The 27442-nt window shown below is 47.8% G+C and overlaps 1 protein-coding gene across 1 annotated transcript in view; it reads right to left on the reverse strand.

Moving 5' to 3' along the window:
* Positions 1-27442, reverse strand: part of LOC147098119 (scavenger receptor cysteine-rich domain-containing protein DMBT1-like) — a 271073-nt gene that overhangs the window by 21181 nt on the left and 222450 nt on the right. The window contains exons 9-11 of the mRNA XM_085970825.1: positions 22183-22437; positions 6156-6470; positions 4345-4659 (exon numbers count right to left, since the gene is read on the reverse strand). Coding sequence (XP_085826951.1) covers positions 4345-4659; positions 6156-6470; positions 22183-22437 — 885 coding nt within the window. The remainder of the gene's footprint in view (positions 1-4344; positions 4660-6155; positions 6471-22182; positions 22438-27442) is intronic.

The following is a 27442-nucleotide window of genomic DNA, read 5'->3' on the forward strand; positions in this document are numbered from 1 at the left end:
ACCTTAATGCGAGAAGCATCAGGAACAAGGTAGATGAATTAGCTGTGGAAATAGAGGTTAATAATTATGATCTAATTGGGATTACGGAAACATGGTTGCAGGGTGAGCAGGGCTGGGAGCTTAACATACAGGGGTATTCAGTATTTAGGAAGGATCGACAAAAAAGAAAGGGAGGAGGGGTAGCATTGCTAGTAAAAGAGGGGATAAATGCAATTGAAAGGAAGGATATTAACTCAGTTAATACAGAATCTATATGGGTGGAGCTAAGAAATAGCGAGGGGCGAAAAACATTAATAGGAGTGGTATATAGGCCTCCAAATAGTAAAATAGAGGTTAGGGAGGGCATCACGAGGGAAATTAGAGAAGCGTGCAATAAGAGCACAGCTGTCATCATAGGTGACTTTAACTTACATATAGATTGGACTAGCCTAATCAGTAAAAATAATGAGGAGGAGGAATTCCTTGAGTGTTTAAGGGATGGTTATCTGGATCAATATGTCGAGGAACCAACTCGGGAACAGGCTATATTGGACTGGGTACTGTGCAATGAGAAGGGACTAATCAGTAATCTTGTTGTACGGGGACCCTTGGGTCAGAGCGATCATAACATGATCGATTTCTCACTCGAAATGGAGAGCGAACAAATTGACTCAGAGACTAAGGTCCTGAATTTAAACAAGGGGAATTATGATGCCATGAGACGGGAACTGAGTAGGTCTGATTGGACAACGTTCCTGAGAGGACTGGAGGTAGATAAACAATGGCAAACATTTAAAGATAGAATGACAAAATTGCAAAAATTGTTTATACCAATCTGGCATAAAAGGAAATCTAAAAAGGTGACTCAACCGTGGATAACAGGGGAAATTAGAGACAGCATAAAATCCAAAGATAGGGCGTATAAAATAGCCAAAAAAAGCGCCAGAGCGGAAGATTGGGAACAGTTTAAGATAGAGCAAAGGAGGGCAAAGGGCATGATCAAGAGGGGCAAAATAGCTTACGAAAACAAGCTGGCGGAAAATATAAAAACTAACTCCAAAAGCTTTTATAAATATATCAAAAGGAAAAGACTGGTGAAAACCAAAGTTGGTCCATTGCAGTCAGATACGGGGGAATATATAATGGGAAATAAGGAAATGGCAGATCAACTAAATGCATACTTTGGGTCAGTCTTTACGAAGGAAGACACAAAAAACCTCCCTGGGATATCGGGAAAAATAGGGACATTGGCAAAGGAGGAACTGACGCAAATCAATATCTCTAAGAATATGGTGTTAAGGAAGCTAAAGGGATTGAAGGTGGACAAATCCCCAGGGCCTGATAACATGCATCCTAGGGTACTGAAGGAGGTGGCCCTAGAGATAGCGGATGCACTAAGGATGATTTTTCAGAATTCATTAGACTCGGGAACAGTGCCGATGGATTGGAGGGTAGCTAACGTTACCCCACTATTCAAAAAGGGGGGTAGGGAAAAAGCAGGTAATTACAGACCTGTAAGCCTTACATCAGTTGTGGGCAAAATGCTGGAGTCCATCATTAAGGATGAAATAGCGGAGCACTTAGCAAATGGGGACAGGATAGGACAGAGTCAACATGGATTTACAAAGGGTAAATCGTGCTTGACTAATCTATTGGAATTTTTTGAGGGAGTAACTGGTAGAATAGATGGGGGAGAGCCAGTAGATGTGGTGTACCTGGACTTCCAAAAGGCCTTCGATAAGGTCCCACATAAAAGATTAGCATGGAAAATTGAGGCTCATGGGATAAAGGGGAAAGTTTTGGCGTGGATAGGGAACTGGCTGTCAGATAGAAAACAGAGAGTTGGAATAAACGGCTCATTTTCTGAATGGCAGGCAGTAACAAGTGGGGTACCACAGGGATCTGTCCTGGGCCCCCAGCTGTTCACAATTTACATTAATGACCTGGATCAGGGAGTCGGATGCAGCATTTCCAAATTTGCAGACGACACTAAACTAGGAGGTGGGGTGGGCTCAGAGGAAGAGACCAGGAAGCTCCAGAGCGATTTGGACAGACTGGGCGATTGGGCGGATAAATGGCAGATGCACTATAATGTGGACAAGTGCGAAGTTATCCACCTTGGGTGCAGGAACGGGAGGGCAAATTATTATTTAAATGGCAATAGATTGGGAGAGGGGGAAGTACAGAGAGACCTGGGTGTTCTTGTACACCAGTCACTGAAGGCGAGCATGCAGGTGCAACAGGCGGTCAAGAAGGCAAACGGTATGCTGGCCTTCATAGCAAAAGGGTTAGAATACAGGAACAGGGATACCTTGCTGCAGCTGTACAGGGCACTGGTGAGACCACACCTCGAGTACTGTGTACAGTTTTGGTCGCCTCATCTGAGGAAGGATGTTCTTGCCATGGAGGGGGTGCAGCGGCGATTCACCAGGCTGATACCAGGAATGGCGGGAATGACCTATGAGGAGAGACTATGTAGTTTAGGGATGTACACACTGGAGTTTAGAAGATTGAGAGGGGACCTCATAGAAGTGTATAAAATTCTGACAGGTCTAGACAGACTGGATGCAGAAGGAATGTTTCCCTTGGCGGGTGAAAACAGAACTAGAGGACATAATTTAAGGATAAGGGCTAAACCATTTAGGGCAGAGATGAGGGGGAATTTCTTCACTCAGAGAGTGGTGAACCTGTGGAACTCATTGCCACAGAGGGCAGTGTACGCCAGCTCATTAAATATATTTAAGAGGGAATTAGATATATTTCTACGGGCAAAAGGGGTTAAGGGTTACGGAGAGAAGGCGGGGACGGGATACTGAATTAAAGGATCAGCCATGATCTCATTAAATGGCGGAGCAGGCACGAAGGGCCGAATGGCCTACTCCTGCTCCTATCTTCTATGTATCTATGTATCTATGTATGGTCCACACGTGCCTCCTCCCTCCCCCCTTCCTCTAATCCTTTCAGCATAACATTCTATTCATTTCTCCATCGTTAGATTTATTTCCTCCAGTTCTCCCGTTTGGTTTCGAATGTTGTGCACATTGTTGTACAGCCAATTTAACTTGTTTTTATTAGTTGTTCCACTCACTTTATTTTTAACAATCAATTTATATTTCTGCTCTATAAGTGTATCTGTTCCCTAACCGTTAATGTATCCAGTTTTCATTACCTTGGTCTGACATTTACTCACATCTCCTATTTATATTATCTTCAGGCCTATGTTAATTTCACCTGATTCCTCCCCCTCCCTCCGTCTTACTAGCTTACATTCTTATCCAGAGCTTTATTTATCACTTCCGCTGCTCATTGCATACGGCAGAATGCAACGTACGGAAGTACAAGCCCACAAAATCTGTCTACACGTAAATACAACATGTTGGAACTGACATCAGTCCGTAACCAGAATGTATGTCCAAATTTACACACTGCATTATGCAACTTACACAAGTACATCTGAAGAACATCTGTCCACACTTATACACAGCATAATGAAACTTACACCAGTGAATCTCCAGCACATCTGTCTACACTTTTGTGCTGCACAAAGGAACTGATTTGCAAACTCAGCGCGCATTTGACAGCCGAGCTGAACTTCCTATCCCACGTGCTCTCCGTCACAAAGACCGCCAACTTCCACCTCTGTATCATCGCTCACCTCCGTCCCTGCCTCAGCCCATGTGCTGCTGAAACGCCGTCCTCCCATCCTGCGCCCTCCATAACCTTCAGCTCAACCGAAAACTCCTGATATCCTGACCCGCACCAAGTCACACTCACCAGCTTCCCTCTGCTCACTGCTCTCCATTGGTTTCCTGTCCGCCAAAACCTGTAGTTTTAAATTACCATCCTCAGGTTCAAATATCTTCATTGATTCAACCCCCCCCCCTATCACTGTAACCGCCTCCATCCCTAATCATTTAGGGAACTCTACTGTTCTCCAAATGTGGCCTCTTGTGCATCACCGACTTCCTTCGCGCACAATTGGCGGCCGTGGATTTCGCCGTCTCGGTCCCAAGATCAGGAATTCCTTCCCTAAACCTGCCGCCTCTCCTGGTTTAATACCAGCTCTTGAAACCTACCCAAATGGCCAGGCTTTTAGTCGCCTGTCCTACAACCTTCGGCTTTCACTGAATGTCAATTTTCTCCTTGTGAATCATCTTACGACGTTTATCTTTCGTTAAAGGCGCCATATAAATGCAAGTTCTTGTTATTTTTCAGTTCTGCCGGTGTGCTCTAGCTTTGCTGTCACCCCCTGAGTTAAATAAGTGGTTGGAGAGACAAAGAGGAATATGTGACCTGTATTAAAACAGTTCTCAGCAGATTAGATATTCCCATTTATGGTTCTGTAAAATAGAACCATTTGTTCACCTGAACACAGGACCCCTACGCCGATGCTGTCATTGAGAGATGGATTCAATGTGAATGAGCTGCAGTTCCGGAGCTGAGACTCGTTTCCTTCACACTGGACATCATTCACCCACACGGGCCCTTCACTCTCTCCGTACTTTGAAGAGTTATAAGCGGCTATCGCAGAGCCGCAGCCCAGCTGTCTGCAGACCACGTTGGCATCATTTAGGTCCCAGAGGTTGTCCCGCACTCTCCCCCAGCTGCCGTTGTAGTAAATCTCCACTCGCCCGTCACAGCGGCTTCCCCCGTTAGTCAGTCTCGGCGGCCAACCTTCATCTACAAAAAGAAACACATTGAGAGCAACGGTTAAACTGAGCCAAAATATCCCATAATATTATTAATTTTAATGATCACATTTCTGTAATAATTACCCACCAGGCTTGTAGGCAGATCCTCTCCGCCATTACCTTTTCTCAGTGAATTGATTTTAGAGAGATGTCGAGCTGCTTCTGGAGGCTAATCTGGGGAAAGCGGCTAAAAACAAATTGGGGGCGGGCGGCCCAGGCCGGCTATTGATATGAGCTGTGATCAAAGGCAGGAGCACGGGTTTGAAATGGGTTCTAGCTGCTCAAAGTTTATCTTATTCAATACGGAATGAAACAGACAGAAATTTAAATTGGTAAAGCCTTTCAAAACTGCAGGACGTCCCAAACCGCTTCGCAGCCAGTGAAGTAGTTCTGCTTTATAGGCACTGGGGGACCGGCCGAAGGGTTGATGGGCCTCCACCTGTCTCCAGTGTTCCCATGTGCCAATGTGTGAAACGCCGAAGCGAATTTGCCCTGAAAACAGCACTGACATAACGGACCAGATGGCGGCGCTGGTGAGCGATCAGTGTGACCCAGGACACCGGGAGAACTGTGAGGTCCCGTGAAATAATCAGAGGTCCAGCACACTGATATATAACCTGAGGTATTTCAATCACTAGTAATTATATTGCACTCAGTGTATTGAATATTAAAATCACCTCATACTATTTATCGAGCAATATATTAACACTTGGAGTTTTCAATGACAATACAACTGATCTCTACGGGGAATCGCATATAGGTTAATATTTTAAACTGGTAGCATTTAGAATGGTTTCAAGTATTATAATTTATTTACAGCACAGGAGCAGCCCATTCGGCCCAACAGGTCTCTGCCGGTGTTTATGCTCCATAGGAATACCCCCTCCTTACTTGATCTAACCCCATTAGCAAATCCATCCATTCCTTTGTCTCTCCTGCACTTATCTAGCTTCCTCTTAAATGCATCTATGCTGCTCCCCTCAACTATTCATTCTGGTAGCTAGTTCCACGTTCACAACACTCTCTAAATAAAGAGTTTTCTCCTGAATTAATTTTTGACTTCATTAGTGACAAACTTACATTGATGTCCCCTAGTTTTGGTCATCCAAACTAGTGGAAACATCTTATCTACATCTATCGTATGGAACACCCTCATCATTTTATAGTGTTGATTCATATTTTAACTGGTATCATTTATTGTGGTTTCAATACAAATGCAGATTGACCATTCTATAGCAGTGTCGCCACTGTCGTTGTTTGAACGTTTTAGCCAATTCTGCTGAATTCTGGGTAATGCTCTGGAATCGCCCGGACAGAGATAAACACCGGAAGACGAGGCAGTCATTGATTACACTTGTGCTGCATTGAAGCCCTTTGGTTCATTACTAACTCACTTGCGAGAAATCGATCGACAAACACTCGCTCAGTGGCAATGGAAACATCTACAGTTGGTGTATTTCAGTTCAATACACTGAGTGGACTCACCCGAGCAGATGACACTGGTGTCATTTCCATGTGAGCAGCGAAACTGATCCCAGGATGAAACCGGACAATCCCACAATCGGGACTCGTTCCCCTGGCAACTGTAGTTCTCCTTCCACACTAGGCCGGTTCCCTCCCCAAAGTGAGCTGCTCCCGGGGTTGCGGTGACTGCCCCGCACTGAAGGTGCTCACAGACCACGCTGGCGTCTTCTAAACCAAAGTAAACATCACACAGCGTCCCCCACTGGTCTCCGTGTAGCACTTCCACCCGGCCGGAGCACCCGGTGTCCCCGGATACCAGTCTGAGATCTCTGTGACCTAAATGTTAATTATAACAATACCAAGTAATATTATTATATTATTGAAAACGAATAACGTGTTAATTATCAGAGTCACAATGGAAAACACTTTAAGGTGGATTCACATCGCATCTGGTTCCAGCTCAACAACAATAACCATTACTACTCCCACCATTACTACTTCTATGGAACTTCTGCCACCATTACAACTACTGCTAATCCCACCACTACTGCTAGTATTACTTGTACACTATTACTGCTACTGTTGCTTCTGCTACCATTACTATTAATACTGCTAATGCTCTTACTGCTGCTACAACTATTAGCTTCAGTATCAGTACTGCTGCTGTTCTTACCGCTACTATTACTGCCGCTACTGCTGTTACGACTACCTGTAATATAGGGACAGGAGTAGACTATTCAGCCCCGTGAGTTTGTTCATCCATCATGTCTGATCTGATCTGCACCTCAACTCCACTTTTCCTACTTTGCTCCATATCCCTTGATACCCTTACTTAAGAAAAATCTATTAATCTCTGTCTTGAAATTCACAACTGCCTTTTGGGGAGGGAATTACAGATTTATGATTTCTCTCCTGAATAACCGAGCTCCAACCTTAAGAATGTGCTCTTTGTGCTGGATTCCCACACCAGAGGAGATATTTTCTGCATATCTACTCATCGATCCTTTTATCATTTTAACCATCTCAAATATATAACCCCTCAACCTCTAACCTCAAGGGAATACAGACCAGATTTATGAAACAGTCCACATAATTTAAACCTTTTAGCCCTGGTATCGCTCTGGTGAATCTTCGTTGCACCCTCTCCAGGAACACTATATCCTTCCATGACTGAACACAACACTCCAGATGGGGTCTGACTAACAATGAAGCATCACTTCCTCTCAATTGTATTCCTGCCTCCTTGATATGAAGGCTGGCATTTCATTCGCCTTTTTTACTTCTTCTTGCACCTGTGCACTAGCTTTATTGTCTGGGCACCCAAACCCATTTGCTTCCCCACAGCTCCTGTTCTCTCACCATTAAGAATATATTTTGATTGGTCTTTCTTGGATGACTTTACACTTGCCCACATTGAACAGCACCTGCCACAGACTCGGTCACTCACTTGATCTATTTGTGCCCTGTTGTAACTTTCTGATCCCACCTGTACAACTTGTGCACCTGCTAACTTAGTGTCACCTGCAAACTTGGTCATACTACTCTCCATTCCTTCATTCAAGTCATCACTAAATATGTAGGTAAAAAGTTAAGGCCCCAGTACAGTTCCGTAAAGAGCAAAACTTGTCTTAACCCGCTAATCAGAGCTATTCCCTTTATCCGTAATCCCTGTGTCCTACCTCTAAAACAATTTCCAACCCAAAAGAACATAAGAATTATGAGCAGGAGTAGGCCATACGGCCCCTCGAGCCAGTTCCGCCATTCAATAAGATCATGGCTGATCATCCACTTCAACGTCACTTTCTTGTCCTATCTCCATATCCCTTTTTACATCTAGATTCCAAAATTCTATCTCTCTCAGCCTTGAATATGCTCTTTAGGGAAGAGAATTCTAAAGATTCATTACCTTCTGAGTGAAGAAATTCCTCCTCATCTCAGTCTTAAAATACCGACCTCTTATCCTGAGACTATGCCCTCTCGTTGTAGATTCTCCATACAGGGGCAACAATGTCTCAGCATCTATCCTGTCATACCCCTCAGTACTTTATATATTTCAATGAGATCACCTCTCAATCTTCTAAACTCCAGAGACTATAGACCCAATCTAATCAATCTCTCCTCATAGGACAACCCACTCTTCCCAGGAATCAAACTAGTGAATCTTCGTTGCACCACCTCTAAGGCAAGTATATCCTTCCATGGCTATGGAGGTCAAATCTGTGCACAGTACTCCACGCCTGATCTCACCAAAGCCCTGTATAATTGCAGCAAGACTTCCTTAAATGTGTACTCTAACCCTATAGCAATGAAGCTATTTGTTTTCCTAATTGCTTGCTGTACCTGCATGCTAACGCACTGTGGGTCTTGTACTAGGACACATAAATCTCACTGAACAATATTCTGTTTTTTTATTCTTCCTACCAAAGTGAATTGCCTCCGATTTCCGCACATTATACCACATCTGCCACTTTGTTGCCCACTCACTTAACCAGTCTATGTCCCTTTGCACGCTCTATGCGTCCTCCTCACAGTTTACTTTCCCACCTAGCTATCTATCGTCAGCAAACTTGGGCACATTGCACTCGGTCCCTTCATCCAAGTCATTAATACAGATTGTGAATAGCTGAGGCACAAACATTAATCCTAGCAGCACCCCACTAGTTACAAACTCCCAATCTGAAAATAACCAATTTTTCCCTACTCTCTGTTTTCTGTCTGTTAATCAATCCTTTATCCATTCTAATTCATTACAACTTCATCTTCAATATCGGACACATTTATTTATGCGAATAATCTCTTGTCCGAAGCCTTATCTAATGTTTTCTGGAAGACCATATAGGAACATCCAAAGCTGTCCTCCTTCTCAGGGACCTCCTCAAAAAGATCCACTACACCTCACCTACATTTATATAAACATAGAATGATACAGTACTGAATGACATCATTCGGCCATCGTGCCTGTGCCACCTCTTTGAAAGATCGAGCCAATTCGAACTACTCCCCAGCTCTTTCTCCATAGCCCTGCATATTTTTCCACTTCAATTATTTACCCAATGCCCTTTTGGAAGATATTATGGGCTCTTCCTCCACCACCCTTTCCAGCAGTGCATTCCACATCTAAACAACTCGCTGCAGAAACAGTTTTTCTGATGTCGGCTCTGATTATTTTGCCAATTAACTTAATTCTGTGTCCTATAGTCACCAAATCTCTTGCCACTGGAAACAGATTACGTTTATTTACTTCATCAATACCTTCATAATTGTGAACACCTCTATGAAATCTCCCTTAATCTTTACTGCTCTAAGGAGAACACCTTCAATTTCTCTAGTCTCTGCCAGTAACTGAAGTCTTTCGCCCTAGTACCATTGAGGTCAATCTCCTCTCCACACTCTCTAAGGCCTCGACATAATAACTGAAATGTGGTGCTCAGAATTGGCCAAAATACTCCAGCTGGGGCCTATCCAGTTTTTTTATAAAGGATTAGCATAATGTCATTGCCTCTACTTTTAATCCCAGGGATCCCCGCTGCCTTCTTAACAACATTCTCAACTTGATCTGCCACCTTAAATGTCTTGCGTGCATAAACCCCTAGGTCTTTCTCTTTCTGCATCACCTTTACAATTGAACCATTTTGTTTATATTGCCTCTCCTCATTATTCCTACTAAAATGAATAATTTCACACTGCTCTGCGGTACATTTCATCTGCCATGTGTCTAGCCATTTCACCAGTCTGTCTATGTCCTCCTGAAATCTGTTGCTCTCGCTCTCACTGGTTACTGCATTTCCAAGTATTATATCATCTACAAGCTTTGAAATTATGCCCTCTATACACAATCGAGGTCATTAATATATTTCAAAAAGAGCAGTTGTCCCAAACCGACCCGTGGGGGACACCACTGCACACTTCCCTCCAGTATGAAAAACATTCATTTAACACCACTCTCTGTTTTTGTCCATTAGCCAATTTCATATCCACGCATCCACTACCCCTTTAATTCCTTGGGCTTCAATTTTGCGAACAAGTCTATTTAATTTTTACGTGGTATTTTATGAAACGCCTATAGAATGTCCATATACAAAACAACAACCAGAATACCATCATCAACTCTCTCCGGTAATTCATCAAAGATTTCAATCTGGTTAGTCAAATACGATTTTACTTTAACAACATTCGATGGAATCTGGAAGAGTACCCATGGATTGGAGGGTAACTAATGTTAGCCCACTATTCAAAAACGGTGGTAGAGAGAAAACGGGGAATTACAGACCAGTAAGCCTGACATCCGTAGTGGGGAAAATGCTACAGTACATGCTAAAAGATGTAATAACAGTGCACTTGGAAAACAGTGACAGGATCGGGCAAAGTCAACATGGATTTACAAAAGGTAAATCGTGCTTGACTAGTCTACTGGAATTTTTTGAGGATGTAACTGGTAAAATAGATAAGGGAGAACCAGTGGATGTGGTGTATTTGGACTTTCAAAAGGCTTTCGATAAGGTCCCGCATAAGAGATTCGCGTGTAAAGTTAAGGCACATGGGATTGGGGGAAAGGTATTGACTTGGATAGAGAACTGGTTGGCAGACAGAAAGCAAACATTTGGAAAAAACGGGTGTTATTCCGAGTGGCAGGCAGTGACTGGTGGGATACCGCAGGATCGGTCCTTGGACCCCAGCTATTCATAACATATATTAATGATCTAGACAAGGGAACTAGATGTAATATCCTCAAGTTTGCAGACGACACAAAGCTTGGTGGGCGTGTGTCCTGTGAAGAGGAAGCCGAGGAACGCCAGGATGATTTGGACAGGTTGTGTGATTGGGCAGCATCATGGCAGATGCAATATAACGTGGATAAATGCGAGGTTATCCACTTTTGTGTCAAAAACAGGAAGGCAGATTATTATCTGAATGGCAATGGATTGGGAGAGGGGGAAGTGTAACGAATCCTGGGTGTCCTTGTGCACCAGTCTCTGAAGGTAAGCATGCAGGTGCAGCAGGCAGTTAAGAAGGCAAATGGTATGTTGGCCTTTGTAGCGAGAGGGTTTGAGTACAGGAACAAGGATGTCTTGCTGCAGTTGTACAGGGCCTTGGTGAGACCACACAACTTGAGTATTGTGTGCAGCTTTGGTCGCCTTATCTCAGGAAGGATCTTCTTGCCATGCAAGGTGTTCAGCAAAGATTCACCAGGCTGATACCTGCGATGGCAGGAATGACTTTGAGGAGAGATTGGGTCGATTGGGCTTATACTCGCTGGAGTTTAGAAGAATGAGAGGGGATCTCATTGAAACTTATAAAATTCTGACAGGACTGGACAGACGAGATGCAGGAAGGATGTTCCCGATGGTCGGGGAGTCCAGAACCAGGGGTCACAGTCTAAAGAAAAGGGATAAGCCATTTAGTACAGAAATGAGGAGGAATTTATTTACCCTGAAAGCTGTGAACCTGTGGAATTCTCCTCCACAGAAGGCGGTGGAGGCCAATTCATTAAATATATTCAAGAAGGAGTTGGATATATTTCTTAAGGCTAAAGGGATCAAGGGATATGGGGAGAAAGCAGGGACAGGGCACTGAATTTGGATGATCAGCCATGATCGCATTGAATGACCGAGCCAGCTCGAGGGGCCGAATGGCCTACTCCTGCTCCTATCTTCTATGTTTCTATGTTAACTAATCCATACAGACTTTCATTCATTAACTCATATTTTCCCCAGTGCAAATTCACTGTGTTGTGGATTATTGTCTCTGAAACACTCCCCTCCACCAGCATTAGGTTGACTGGCTTGAGTTGCCGCGCTTATCCCTCAGTCCTTTTGAAGAGGAGTATAGTATTTTCTATCGTCCAGTCCTCTGACCCCACTCCCATATCTAAGCAGGATTGGAAGATTGGGGTCGGAGCTTCCTCAATTTCCAACCTTACATCACATTCAGGCCCGGTGACTTATCTACTTTGAGCACTGCCAACATTTTAATGCATCCTCTTTATTTTTATCCTATTCAATTGCTCTAGTACCTCCTCCTTCACTGTGACATTGGTGGCATCCTCTTATTTAGTGAAGCCAGATGCAAACTACTCAGTTATTACCTAAGCCATGCCCTCTGCCTCTACAAGAAGATTTTATTTTGATGCGTAATTGGGCCCATGCTTCATTTGAATACTATTTTACTATTTATATGTTTAGAAAATTCTTTTATGGTAACTTGTATGTTACCCACTAATCTATACTGATGTGCTCACTTTGACTCCCTAAGTTCCTTTTTCAGTTCTCCCTGTACTTTTTGTATTCAGCTTTGCTCTCTACTAAATTATGAACCTGTCAGCTATCACAAGCCTCCTTTTTCTGTTTAATTGAAATCTCTATCTTTAGTCATCCAGGGAGCTCTAGTCTTGGATGCCCTTCCTTTTTCCCTCATAGGTACTTGACTAGTCTGTACTCGAACTATCTCCTCTGTGGAGGCCTGCCAGTGCTCATTTACTGTTTAACCGAACAATCATTCTAATCCTGCTGGCTCGGATCACTTTCGCTCCCGGCATCCTGGAGCTTCCCAAATGCCTCATAATGACGGTCACCACTCGCCATATTGATCCGTGTCCTCTTTCTCTCCCGTGGATAAACACCATCCAGTCCTGGGTCATTGTTAGTTTTGAGCACCTATGCTTTTCTCAAAGCTGCGGGTTGTTTGCCGAAATAGGTGAATAATTGCATTGTTACTGAACAATTACTGGGGCTTGGGGAGGTCATCGTTTAGTGTATCATCTACTTTATAATCACCAATCCATCCTTTTGACCACATTAGCGTCTTCTCAGCCTTTATGTTACATTTCTGAACTTCTCATTGTTATCTTTTGTGGATCTGCGCCGCTCAATTCCATGTTCCTGATAATCTCTGTGCCCGCCTTTTTACAAAGTTTTGAATTACGTTAGATTCTTTTTTTCACAATTATTGGAGGTGAAATTGTTCTTGGGTGGAAGCACAAAACGGGCCACTTCATTGGAAAATAACATCGGGCGGAGTGTAAAGCGGGGCACGGTCGCTCTTGCGCATTTTAGGCTCCTGCCTAAGATCAATTTCTACCTTTCTTTGTCTATTTCACTTCTGAATCACTGGTTGTTGTATTTATCATCATGATTGTTCATGGTCCTATTTCTTCTGAACCTAGGTTTGTGTTTACTCTATGACCAGCATCATTTACCTAAAGGCACTGTAATTGCCCACGTGTTGCTGCCCAACTCCGCTACCTCAAAATAAATTGAATAAACCCCTTCGTAGGTCCTTTGCAGTGAATCAGTTTAAGCAACATTCCATGTTCCTGGCCTTACGTAGTTCAAAATCGCAGGTAACAATCCACTTGATTATATTATGGCGCGCTCCCCCAGGCCGCCGCGCATCCATTTTGCATGCCTTGTGGCAGGTTCTCTTGAATTACCACGTCAAGCTGCACACACACATTCCTCGCTTCTCTGAAGCTTTGGGCCTTATATTTATCATCAGTTTCACCTGTGGCTCAGTTGGTAGCACACTCGCCTCTGAGTCGGAGGTCGTGGGTTCGTAGTCCCACTCCAAGGACATGAGCACATACAGCTAGGCTGACACTCCAATGAAGTGCTGAGCGAGAGCTGCACTGTCGGTGGTGCAGCTCTCTTGTGGATGCGATGTTAAACCGAGACACCGTCTGGTCAGGTGGATGTAAAAGATCGCCTGACACTATTTCGAAGAAGAGCAGGGGAGTTATCCCCGGTGTCCTGGCCAACATTTATCCCTCAACTAACATAACAAAAGTAGATTATCTAGTCATTATCACATTGCTGTTCGTGGTCATCGTTGGGCGCAAACTGGCTGCCGCGTTTCCCACATTACAACAGTTACTCCACCTTGAAATGTAAAGCGCTTTGGAGCGTCCAGTGGTCGTGAAAGGCGCTATATAAATCCGGGAATTTCTTTCTTTTTATCAAGTCCAACTCCCAACAGGTGGAGTATTGTCAGTTTGTATTAGGCTGACTGAAACCCGGTTGAAATAACATTCTTTTTTTCACACACACTTCTCTATTCTAATTTCAGTGATTTAGGGGAATATTGACTTGGCTTGATGATATAAATCTGTGATAGTGAATCTGCAGCTCATTTTACATCTCCCCTTATTTTTATATCCATTGATGTCTATAGAAATAAAAATCCGGAGACACGTAAAATGGGGAGCATAATTGCTGTTGCCGATTTCACATTATTGCACAAATGTAAAAATTGGATCTGCAAACTTGGAATTAATTCGCCAGAGATGGTTCAGTTTGTTTCTGTCCCATGAACATTATCTGCAATTGATGAAGCACATGCTCAGATTTAAACCAAGAAAGATCACCATGGAGTCATTTTAACTTTGGGCGATGGCGTGATCCGGGCAACATGGAACTGAAAGGCAAATATTCACTTCGCCTGATTTTCCTTTTGTACTGAAGTCAATGAAATGTGAAATCGGCCGATGTATATAATGAACGGCCAATTCCAAACTGCTCATTTCCTGGGATGTGAGGTTGTCTATAACTGATTAAACAATTATTAATTCTGCCCCTTTAGACATTGGAGAGAAACTCTACAGAATAATTAAATGATGCAAGTTTTTTATTGCTCTATTAACCGATTGTGACGGGATGATCCAATATAATTACAAAGTTATAAATTATTTGCAGCACAGAAACAGGCCAGTCGGCCCAACAGGCCCATACCAGTGTTTATGCTCCACAATAGGCTCCTCCCACCACTCCTCACCTCACCCCATCAACATATCCTTCTATTCCTTTCTCCCTCCTGCGCTTATGTAGCTTCTGCTTGAATGAATCTATGATATTCACCTGAAGTACTCCCTGTGGTAACGAGTTCCAAATACTCACCACTCTCTGGGTAAATAAGTTTTTTCTCAATTCCCTTTTGGATTTATTAGTGACTATCTTGTTTTTATGGCCTCCAGTTCTGGTCTTAGTCATAAAGTGGAATCACCTTCTCTACCTCTACCCTATCAAACATTTTCATAATCTTGAAGACCTCTATCAGGTCACCCCTCAGTCTTCTCTTGTCTACAGAAAAGAGCGCCAGTCTATTCAATCTTTCTTGATAGATATAACCTCTCAGTTCTGGGATCAATCTAGTATATCTTGTTTACACCTTCTCCAGTGCCTCTATATCCTTTTTATAATATGGAGATCAGAAATGTTCTCAGTACTCCAAGTGTGGTCTCACAAAAGTTCTATACAACATTAAGATAACGCATAATTTTGTGTCCTCTGCAAATTTAAAATTGTGCTCCCGATTCCAAATCATTAATGTAAATGGTGAACAACTGAAGTCGCAGCACCGCTCCTTGTGGAACGCCTCTTCCCACCATTTGCCAAACTGAATAACTACAGTTAACCCCTACTCTGTTTTCTCTTCTATAGCCAGCTAGCTATCCATATATACTTAAAAATCAAGCGCTTCAGTGGTTGTGTTTTGCTTTTCCGGGTTATACATTGACTGTTAAATTAACTAAATAATGAAACTCTGCTGTGTTTAATATTCCTTTCTTGAGGTATAACAACAGTATCAATTGTTTAAAAATATTTTTTAGTGGAATTTGAGATGGGATTAAATATAATAAATTAATCAATCGTTGCTGGATTCTACTGCTGCTTTTACTGGAAGTGAATTGGGTATTAAAAATAATAACATATTTGAACATTGCTGATTATCCCTGCTCTTTCTAATGGTGCAGTTTTTCCGTAATTCCTTGGCAGAATGTTTATTATGTAGAGGAACCCTACAGTGATTATATGTAATGGTTCAAATATTGTCATGTTCATAATGATGGGCATTGGTCGCTGTTCCTGTCACAGAAAGCAGTATCTGGGCTGTGGAAAACTTGTAATCTTTGGGCTTCAGGAGGTGAGTAGTGTTCACTGGTTCAGCTGTTTCAGAATTAGAAAGGAACAGAGCCGCTGTAATGTCTTAGATTGTTGCAGGAAATAGTTAATAAAAAGAGAGCAAATGTAATCAAAAGTAAACTTACGTCTGCCTCTGGAGTATTTGGATTGACCGGAGGACACTGTTGTGATGTTGAAATTCCGGAAGGTTCAAAAATCATTGCAATCAGGTCGTTCCCCAGGTGTGCAAATATCCAACTCGCTGGGTAATCTCTGTATTATCCGGTGAAAATTATAGGGGGAGAAATTCTATACCTTATCACCTCCTGCTAGAGCATTATCACTGGGGTGAGCCACGGCGATTCCAGCGCCGTGGGGCAAATCTCGCCATCAACCCACCCGCCACCCCCTCCCCCCACAACGGCGCCGATACTTTGGGCAGTGTGTGAAGATTATGGAATCGATGGCGCTCTGTTGCATTTGTTGAAGCATTTGTTCACTCTGACCACCCGAGTGAGGTAGTTAAATTTCTTCCTCCACTGTGTGTCGATTCTGGGGACCACAGTACTGCCCAAGATGTATTCCGCTACCTCCCTCCACATGGTATGCAAGACTTGTGATGAGGGCCTCCTGCCACTTTCTGGGTAGAGCACCAGCCTCCGTCTCTCCACAGCAAAAAGCAATGCCTCCAATTCTTCATCGGAGAAACTGCGGCTCTCTCCCTGGGACATGGATCTGACATGAGCACACCTGGTTCAGTCCTTTGGCTGCTTCTCCTTGTTCTGTTTCTGCTTGCTGAGGCAGCTGCACAGCCAGCAATGCTGAGAATGAGGTGCTGCAGCAACAATGAACCTCCCCTTTAAGAAGTGAAAGTAGCCTGTGACAATGATGATTTGCGATTAGACTACAGTCAGTATTGGTAAACCCTTTGAGTGTAGTCTTTTGATTGGGTGCTTAAACAAATTGACTGTAAATTAATAAAGCTTTAAATAACACAGAGCCAGGGGCCCGGGTTCGAATCCGGCCTCGGGCGACTGTCTGTTTGGAGTTTGCACATTCTCCCCGTGTTTGCGTGGGTTTCCTCCGGGTGCTCCGGTTTCCTCCCACAGTCCAAAGATGTGCGGGTTAGGTTGATTGGCTATGATAAATTGACCCTTAGTGTTAGGGGGATTAAATACGTGGGGTTACGGGGATAGGCTGGGATATGTGTTGGTGTAGGGGTTACGGGGATCGGGTGGGATATGTGTCGGTGCAGGCTCGATGGGCCGAAATGGCCTCTATCTGCACTGTGGGGTTTCTGTGATTCTGTGATTCTGTGAAAACTTAACAAATCAAAATAAAATTTGGTTCTTCAAATTGATAATGCACTCCAGTCCCCGCACCGCCCACCGGTCGCGAACAGCCTCAAGCGTGCCGGTGGACACTGTGTGCTCCATCTCCAGGGCCACCCGGGCGCGAACATGGACGCGGAAGAGTGGCAGGCAATTGGGCCGAACAATCCCCTTGACCGCCCGCTGCCTGCACCAATTGATGGCTTTTTTGGCCAGGCCCAGGAGCAGTCCTATGAGGAGGTCCTCTGACCTGCCCGCTCCCCTCCAAACCGGGTGACCAAAGATCAAGAGCGTGGGACTGAAGTGCAGCCAAAAATCGAGGAGCAGCCTCTTCAGGTAGTGAAAGAGGGGCTGCAACCTCTCACATTCTGCATAGACATGAAACACGGACTCCTCCAGGCTGCAGAAAATGCAGGCAACCTGGAAGTCCATGAACCTATTTAAAACCATATTGCACGGGACTGCTTCGTGCAACACCCTCCAGGCCAAGTCCCCGATTGAACAAGGGAGGACTCCCGCATACAGAGCCCTCCATTGGGTGCCTCAGTCTCCACCGGATGGCAAGATGGCACACCAAGGCGTGTCCGGACGGCAGGCAATGATGGCAAAGTGGAGAGTGTGCAGGAGCAGCCCATACAGGGAACACCTCCGTGCGGAATGAAAAGGCACGGAGGATATTTCCTCGAGACTGCTCAAGTTGTGAGGCGCCGGTTCCCAAGGGGACTTTCGCGGCCAGGCGCCGATGAGGAATTCCATCTGAATGTGGGAAAGCTTGGACGGGATTGCCCCATGTGCTTGAGCCACCTCGATACAGCCAGTGGAGCCGGGGCCCAGTGCCACTTTCACCGACTCGATGGCTTTGACTGTGAGCCAGACGTTGGCCCAAGACAGGCACAGCGCCAGCTCCTGTGGCGCCATTAGCCTGCTCCTCCGCCATCGAGCAGGTCCCCGACTCTAGTCACATTTCCAGGCACAGCCCACCCTTTGAGTGTACTCTTTTGGATTAGGGGCTTAAACAAATAAACTGTAACTAATAAAATTTTAAATGAACCTTAACAACTTAAATTAAAATTGTGTTGTCCGGTTTGGTAACGCACTCCAGTCTCTGCAGCGCCCACCGGTCACGAATGTACTCAAGCGTGCCGGTGGACACCGCGTGCTCCATCTCCAGGGCCACCCAGGCGCAAACATGGCCGTGGAAGAGAGGCAGGCAATCTGGCTGAAAGACCCCCTCGACCGCCCACTGCCTGGACCAAATGATGGCTTTTTTAGCCAGGCCAAGGAACAGTCCCACGAGGAGGTCCTCCAACCTGCCCGCTCCCCTCTGCACCGGGTGACAGTAGATCAAGAGCGTGGGACTGAAGTGCAGCCAAAAATCGAGGAGCAGCCCCTTCAAGTAGGGAAAGGCGGGCTGCAACATCTCAAATTCTGCATAGACATAAAACACGGATTCTTCCAGGCCGCAGAAAATGCAGGCAGCCTGGGAGTCCATGAACCTATTGAAAACCATATTGCACGGGACTGCTCCGTGCAACACCCTCCAGGCCAAGTCCCCGATTGAAAAAGGGAGGACTCCCGCATAGAGAGCCCTCCATTTGGGGCCTCCGCCTCCGCCGGACTGCAAGATGGCATGACAAGGCGTGTCCATACGGTAGGCGAAGATGGCAAAGTGGAGAGTGTGCAGGAGCAGCCCATACAGGAAACACCTCCGTGCAGAATGAAAAGGCACGGAGGGTATTTCCTCGTGATGGCTCAAGTTGTGAGGCGGCCGGTTCCTGAGGGGAGATTCAGGGCCGGGCGCCGATGAGGAATTCTGTCCAAACGGGAGAAAGCTCGGACGGGATCACCCCACGTGCTTGAGCCAACTCGATACACCTAGTGGAGCCGGGGCCCAGTGCCACTTTCACCGACTCGATGGCTTTGACCACGAGCCGGCCGTTGGCCCAAGACAGGTGCCGCGTCAGGTCCTCCAGCGCCATCCAGCCCACTCCTCTGCCATCGAGCAGGTCCCCGACTCTAGTCACCTTGCCAGTCACAGCCCACTCTTTGAGTGTACTCTTTTGATTGGACCAAAAACAAATTACCTGTAAATTAACCAAACTTTAAATAAACCTTAACAAATCAAATTAAAATTGTGTTGTCCGAATATAATATGCACTCCAGTCCCCACGGTGCCCACCAGTCGCGGATGTGCTCAAGCTTGCCGGCGGACACCGCGTGCTCCATATCCAAGGCCACCTTGGCGCGAACATGGCCACGGAAGAGAGGCAGGCAATCGGGCTCATCGACCCCCTCGACCGGCCGCTGACTGGACCAATTGATGGCTTTTTTAGCCAGGCCCAGGAGCAGACCCACGAGGAGGTCCTCCAACCTGCCCGCTCCACTTCGCACCAGCTGACCGTAGATCAAGAACGTGGGACGGAAGTGCAAACAAAAATCGAGGAGCAGCCCCTTCAGGTAATGAAAGAGGGGCGGCAACCTCTCACATTCCGTGTAAACATGAAATATTGACTCGTCCAGGCCGCAGAAAATGCAGGCAGCCTGGGAGTCCGTGAACCTATTTAAAACCAAATTGCAGGGGACTGCTCCGTGCAACACCCTCCAGGCCAAGTCCCTGATAGAACAAGGGAGGACTCCCGCGTAGAGAGCCCTCCATTGGGGACCTCCGCCTCCACCAGCAGGCAAGACAGCATGCCAAGGTTGTGTCCGGACGTCAGGCGAAGATGGCAAAGTGGAGAGTGTGCAGGAGCAGCCCGTACAGGAAACACCTCTTTGTGGAATGAAAAGGCATGGATTCTATTTCCTCGAGATGGCTCAAGTTGTGAGGTGCCGGTTCCCGAGGGGAGTTTCGGGGCTGGGTTCCGATGAGGAATTCTGTCCGAATGGGGGAAAGCTCGGACGGGATCACCCCACGTGCCCGAGCCGCCTCGATACACCTAGTGGAGCCGGGGCCCAGTGCCACTTTCACCAACTTGATTGCCTTGACCGCGAGCCGGACGTTGGCCCAAGACAGGCACCGCACCATCCATCCCGCTCCTCCGCCATCGAGCAGGTCCCCGACTCTAGTCACCTTGCCAGGCACAGCCCACCCTTTGAATGTAACGCCAATGAGCTTGGGTTTTAAGACTTTACTTAGGACTCCAATCATTTCTTTGAACAGAGGGCACGAATTTTGCATGTAGTCCAAAGCATTAGTGCCTGGCGCTAATTCTCCAACTTTGCTAATGCCACCGCCAACTCCTGAGCTATAATTAATTTCTAGCCCTCGTTTATTATCGCTTCCCCACAGATTGTTAAAAGCAGAACATATTTGTATTATTCTTACTGTGATTTCTAACTTTATCGTTTTAATTAAAGGGTGAGGTAAGACCACAATTGTCACTCGAACAGTGACTGCCCACTCAACAGCTGAAGCAGTGAAAACCCAGTCAGCAGCTGGAGCAGTGAAAACCCAGTCAATATCTGGAGCAGTGAAAACCCAGTCAATAGCTGGAGCAGTGAAAACCCAGTCAATAGCTGGAGCAGTGAAAACCCAGTCAATAGCTGGAGCAGTGAAAAGCCAGTCAACAGCTGGAGCAGTGCTCACCCAGTTACTAGCTGGAGCAGTGAAAACCCAGTCAATATCTGGAGCAGTGGAAACCCAGTCACTAGCTGCAGCAGTGAAAACCCAGACAACAGCTGGAGCAGTGCAAACCCAGTCAATAGCTGGTGCAGTGAAAACCCAGTCAATAGATGTTGCACTGAAAACCCAGTCAACATCTGGAGCAGTGAAAACCCAGTCAACAGCTGGAGCAAAGAAAACCCAGTCAACAGCTGGAGCAGTGACAACCCAGTCAACAGCTGGAGCAGTGACAACCCAGTAAACATCTGGTGTAGTGAAAACCCAGTCAACAACTGGAGCAGTGAAAACCCAGTCAACATCTGGTGCAGTGAAAACCCAGTCAACAGCTGGTGCAGTGAAAGCCCAGTCAACAGCTTGTGCAGGGAAAGCCGAGTCAACAGCTGGAGCAGTGGAAACCCACTCCACAGCTGGTGCAGTGAAAGCCCAGACAACAGCTGGTGCAGGGTAAACCCAGTCAATAGCTGGTGCAGGGAAACCCCAGTCAATAGCTGGTGCAGTGAAAACCCAGTCAACAGCTGGTGCAGGGAAAACCCAGTCAGTAGCTCGTGCAGGGAAACCCCAGTCAATAGCTGGTGCAGTGAAAACCCAGTCAACAGCTGGTGCAGGGAAAACCCAGTCAATAGCTGGTGCAGGGAAACCCCAGTCAATAGCTGGTGCAGTGAAAACCACTCAACAGGAGATATAAGGAAAGTCCACACAACAGGAACTTTATTAAAGGCACTGAGACCGCTGGGCACAAGGTGCAGCGCCGGCACAAACAATAGCAGGTGCAGTGAGGGCCCGCTCAGCAGCAGGGGGATCAAATGCCGACCCCTTCTCAGCTCTGTGAAACTGCCCTATTCTCTGCACTGATCAAGACATTTTAGCTGCACGTGGGAGGAAATTGAACGTTCCGTCTAAGAGTCGCGGTTCACTGACCTATCTGTAGTGTCCCGTCAAGGTAATAGGATTGAAAAATAGCAACTAACTTATGATTGGACAAATCAGCCAATGTTAGCAGTGAATTATAACGGCCATGTGTAGAACATTCTGTCTTTTCAACTGAAAGTGAAGAAATGTAAAACTAAACGCTGTTTAAATTTCACCTCCCCCCCGCTCCCGTTTATCGAGATGAGAATATTTCTAATCTTTCGCTATCGACTCGAGGCGGCCGCACACTACTTGTTGGTAACCCGTATGTTTCTATAACAATCAGTTTGTACCTGAACAGATTACTCCAACATCCCGCTCGTGTCCGCAGCCAGGCGGACCAATAACAGGCCCTGATCCTTCTCCAAAGTGAGCATCAAGCGGCGCTGCTGCTGCAGAGCCACAGCCCAGCTCGTTACAAACAGCTTCCGCATTCGGTAAGAACCAGGTCCCATCACCGCAAACTGTGCTCCAGGTTCCAGTCCCGTAAATCTCTAGTCTCCCCGCACAGGGACTGCTCCCATTCACCAGTCTGGGCTTGGCACTTCCTGCCAATTATATTGAAATAGACAGTGAGCAATTTAAGGCGCTTTATATTAAAATGTGGTGAGAGTTTCTGTAATCTCATCAATAATCCGATTGTCCTGTTTATTTAGTCAGGTGAGACAGACCTTAAACACTGGCTTCATTGTGTCAACATGTGAGGGGAAATGTTGTTGTTATCAATTCCTGTCTTATCGTCGTGTATATTATGAATGTTTTTAGATAGTCCCATCTATCCGGTGGTTTTCATTTGAACGTTGAAAATTTAATCCAGGGACGGCAACATTATCGGCACTAAGACGGTGAAATGTTGATGAAATTAAATCAAATGTTTCGGTCACAAAATAGAGGAAGTGTCTAATTATTGTGGGCTGGTGAGGCGTTTTGCTCACTCACACGGACGGATCTTTCAGAGTGCTGAGTAGTGGGAGGACTTAAACTGAATCGCGAGATATGCAGTAATCAGATTCGGCAAATTCAAGAATGACATGGATAAAGACCTGAAGAAAAACGGACCGAGGGCTGGGAAATATCCAGGAGCAGCAGAAGCTCCAGATATCCAGGTATTCCCGGTCCTGTACACCTCTGTGTACTTACTTGTTGGGTGAATTGTTCTAATATAATCCTTCTGGGAAATTAACATCCATTCACCAGTCTCTATACCGGCATTTTTCAGGGACATGTTGAGCACAGGATGATGCCACGACCAGCAAATGGAGTAAATAGATAATACATCTGTGTTAACAGTGACGGGGCGTGAGATATGGGCAAGGCTTGCAGGAGAATTCTCCACTCTTTTACCAGCAGTTCCATGGGATGGTGTGTATTTATTGGAACCGTTTACTGATCTTCTCTAAGATTCTGTCCTTATTGCCGTTTCATTATCTATCTAAGTGTCAAAATAGTAAATTCAGGCAGCTGTGGGGTCTTACAGTGTAGTTCCTCCCGTGCTGCCCAAAGTAACCGCGGACCCATTGCCCAGGCTCCCCGAGGCTGAGAAACCTCCCTCCCCAGTCTCAGATTCACAGTCTGTGGATAATATCAGATCGCACAACAAGCGATTAGCGCAGGCGCACAGCCGGGCTCACGGCGCATGCCCGGTAGCGGCTGTTGGGTTGAAAATGGAGAGTTGGATTGAGATTGTGACATTTCCAGCCGGTCAGCTCAATCACTGCGGCTTTGGGGCAAATCTCAATGGAAACTTGTTCTGTCTGCATTGTAAATGTGCCGAGTGTCAGGTATTTACTGCTCCCGGTGGGGGTGTTTATTATATATAATAACTAGCTGAAGTGCCCAGCAGTGCCGAGGGTCTTTTGAGGGCATGTTGTTGTTGGAAGAGAGAGAGAGAGTGACTGGGGGGAAGAGAGAGAGCGACTGGGGCGAAGAGAGTGAGCGACTGGGGGGAAGAGAGAGCGCGACTGGGGGGAAGAGAGAGAGCGACTGGGGGGAAGAGAGAGAGCGATTGGGGGGAAGAGAGAGAGAGAGACTGGTGGGAAGAGAGAGAGCGACTGGGGGGAAGAGAGAGAGCGACTGGGGGGAAGGAAGGGGGGAAAGGGGGGAATGGGGGGAATGGGGGGAAGGGGGGAAGGGGAGGGGGGAAAGGGGAGGGGATGGGGGAAAGGGGAGGGAATAGGGAAGGGGGGAGGGGAGGGGGAGGGGAGGAGGGGAGGGGGGAAGGGGGGAGGGGTGGAGGGAGGGGAAAGGGGAGGGGGTGGGGAGGGGGAGAAGGAGGGGGAGGTGGAGGGGAAGGGGAGGGGGGAGGGAGGAATGGGGAGGGGGCAGAGGTGGAAGAGGGGAGGGGAGGGGGGAGGGTGGAGGGGGGGAGAAAGGGGAGGGGGGAAGGGGAGGGGGGAAAGGGAGGGGAGGGGGAAAGGGAGGGGAGGGGGCAGGGGAAGGGGAGGGGAGGCGGGGGAAGGGAGGGGAGGGGGAAAGGGGATGGGAGGGGAGGGAAGGGGAGCGGGCGGGGTGAAGGGAGAGGGGGGGGAGGGGGAGAAGGCGCGGGGGAGGGGAGGGGGAGTGGGGAGGGGGGAGGTAGAGGGGGGGTAGCGGGGGGAGGGGGATGGGAGGGGGAGAGGAGGGGAGGGGGAGAGGGGGAGGGGGAGGGGAGGGGGTGAGGGGGGAGAGGAGGGGAGGGGTGGGGGAGGTGGGGCAAGGCGGGGGTGTGAAAGTGAGGGGGGAGCCAGCAGACCATCTCCGCTCTTCCGGCGATGGCTCCGCTGAGCTCCGTGCCACCCCACGCACTGACATGTCGAGCGCAGCATCCCGGTCAGCCCAAGCCCCGCCCTCCCGAGGCTGGGCCAGGTGGCTTGAGACGGCCGATTGCCGCTGGCCGGGCCCGGTTGCCTTGGTAACCCTCCTCCCCTCTCCGCCTCCCGATCTCCGGGACCGGGCCTGGGCCTGAGCGGCTTGAGATGGCCGATTGCGGGTGGCGAGCCCGGTTGCCAGGGTATCCCTCTCCACTCCGCCTCCCCTCCCGAGCCCCGCCCCCCACCGAATGAAGCGCCAGGAGCTTGCAGTGAGCCCAGCCAGCCTTTACCAAGATGGCTGGCATCTGGTTCGGAATCGGGCCCAGCGGGGGGGCGGGGGGGGTGATGGGTGGGAGGAGCTTGCCACAATACAATTGCCTCGGGTCCAGCATGGCTGGCAACAGACGCCCAGGCTTCGAGGCCTACCTGCAAAAACTGGGAAAGGTAGGAAAATTAATGAGATTAGATAAAAGATTTAGAAAGTAATTAACTTTAAATAAAAAAAATATTAGTTTTAAAAGCAACTTTTTTTTTAATAGACGCAGAAAGCGGGAAAAAGAAATGTAATGTTTGGAATCAAGATGGTGGCGGCTCACCTCGGTTCAGAAGGATAAGGCCTGCCCACACACGCACCGATTGGTCGAACATCAGGTCACCGAAGCATAGGATTGGTCAATCGTCCTGTCACTCGACTCTAGGAGGGCCCGCCCGCATGCGCGACGAAACCGCCCCCGCCACGCAGCGGTTGGTCGACCATCGGGTCGCTTGACCGTACGATTGGTCAACCTTAATGTCACTCTATGCTAATGAGCGGATAATGAGATGCTAATGAGCGGAATTTGGACTTTTTTTGATACAGCGGCCGCAATTTCTTTCTCGCCGAAAAGTAAATACTCTTATGACCGTATCGGAATCGTAAGCTATCTTTTGATGTAACGCACGTGTCGGTATGCTCTATAACTTTAGAGTGTATAGCTGGACAGACACACCGAAGGACAGACAGACAGACAGATCTATCCTTTTATATATATAGATGCCCGGCGGTGCTGAGGCTTTTGAGAGGGCATGTTGTTGTTGGTATTGAGAGAGAGAGCGACTGGGGGGGAAGAGAGAGAACGACTGGGGGGAAGAGAGAGAGTGACTGGGGGGAAGAGAGAGAGCGACTGGGGGGAAGAGAGAGCGACTGGGGGGAAGAGAGAGAGCGACTGGGGGGAAGAGAGAGAGCGACTGGGGGAAGAGAGAGAGCGACTGGGGTGAAGAGTGAGAGCCATTGGGGCGAAGACAGAGAGCGACTGGGGCGAAGGCAGAGAGCGACTGGGGGAAAGACAGAGAGCGACTGGGGGGAAGACAGAGAGCGACTGGGGGGAAGAGAGAGACAGAGCGACTTGGGGAAGAGAGAGAGAGAGGGACTGGGGGGAAGAGAGAGAGAGTGACTGGGGGGAAGAGAGAGAGAGAGCGACTGGGGGGAAGAGAGAGACAGAGCGACTTGGGGAACAGAGAGAGAGAGCGACTGGGGGGAAGAGAGAGAGAGTGACTGGCGGGAAGAGAGAGAGAGAGCGACTGGGGGAAGAGAGAGAGTGACTGGGGGGAAGAGAGAGAGCGACTGGGGGGAAGAGAGAGAGCGACTGGGGGAAGAGAGAGAGCGACTGGGGGGAAGAGAGAGAGCGACTGGGGGAAGAGAGAGAACGACTGGGGGGAAGAGAGAGAGTGACTGGGGGGAAGAGAGAGAGCGACTGGGGGGAAGAGAGAGCGACTGGGGGGAAGAGAGAGAGCGACTGGGGGGAAGAGAGAGAGCGACTGGGGGAAGAGAGAGAGCGACTGGGGTGAAGAGTGAGAGCCATTGGGGCGAAGACAGAGAGCGACTGGGGCGAAGGCAGAGAGCGACTGGGGGAAAGACAGAGAGCGACTGGGGGGAAGACAGAGAGCGACTGGGGGGAAGAGAGAGACAGAGCGACTTGGGGAAGAGAGAGAGAGAGGGACTGGGGGGAAGAGAGAGAGAGTGACTGGGGGGAAGAGAGAGAGAGAGCGACTGGGGGGAAGAGAGAGACAGAGCGACTTGGGGAACAGAGAGAGAGAGCGACTGGGGGGAAGAGAGAGAGAGTGACTGGCGGGAAGAGAGAGAGAGAGCGACTGGGGGAAGAGAGAGAGTGACTGGGGGGAAGAGAGAGAGCGACTGGGGGGAAGAGAGAGAGCGACTGGGGGAAGAGAGAGAGCGACTGGGGGGAAGAGAGAGAGCGACTGGGGGAAGAGAGAGAGCGACTGGGGGGGAAGAGAGAGAGCGACTGGGGGGAAGAGAGAGAGCGACTGGGGGGAAGAGAGAGAGCGACTGGGGGGAAGAGAGAGAGCGACTGGGGGGAAGAGAGCGAGCGACGGGGGGAAGAGAGAGAGCGACTGGGGGGAAGAGAGAGAGCGACTGGGGGGAAGAGAGAGAGCGACTGGGGGGAAGAGAGAGAGCGACGGGGGGAAGAGAGAGAGTGACTGGGGGAAGAGAGAGAGCGACTGCGGGGAAGAGAGAGAGTGACTGTGGGGAAGAGAGACAGCAACGCGGGGGAAGAGAGACTGACTGGGGGGAAGAGAGAGAGCGACTGGGGGGAAGAGAGAGCGCGACTGGGGGGAAGAGAGAGCGTGACTGGGGGGAAGAGAGAGCGCGACTGGGGGGAAGAGAGAGCGCGACTGGGGGGAAGGGGGGAAAAGGGGGAAGGGGGAAGCGGAGGGAGGGAAGGGGAGGGAAAGGGAAGGGAAGGCGGAAAGGGGAGGGGGAAGG

The sequence above is a fragment of the Somniosus microcephalus genome, chromosome 30 (genome assembly GCF_052327205.1).
Source record: "Somniosus microcephalus isolate GS21.2 chromosome 30, FLI_Smic_1.0, whole genome shotgun sequence".
In the NCBI taxonomy this organism is placed as follows: domain Eukaryota; kingdom Metazoa; phylum Chordata; class Chondrichthyes; order Squaliformes; family Somniosidae; genus Somniosus; species Somniosus microcephalus.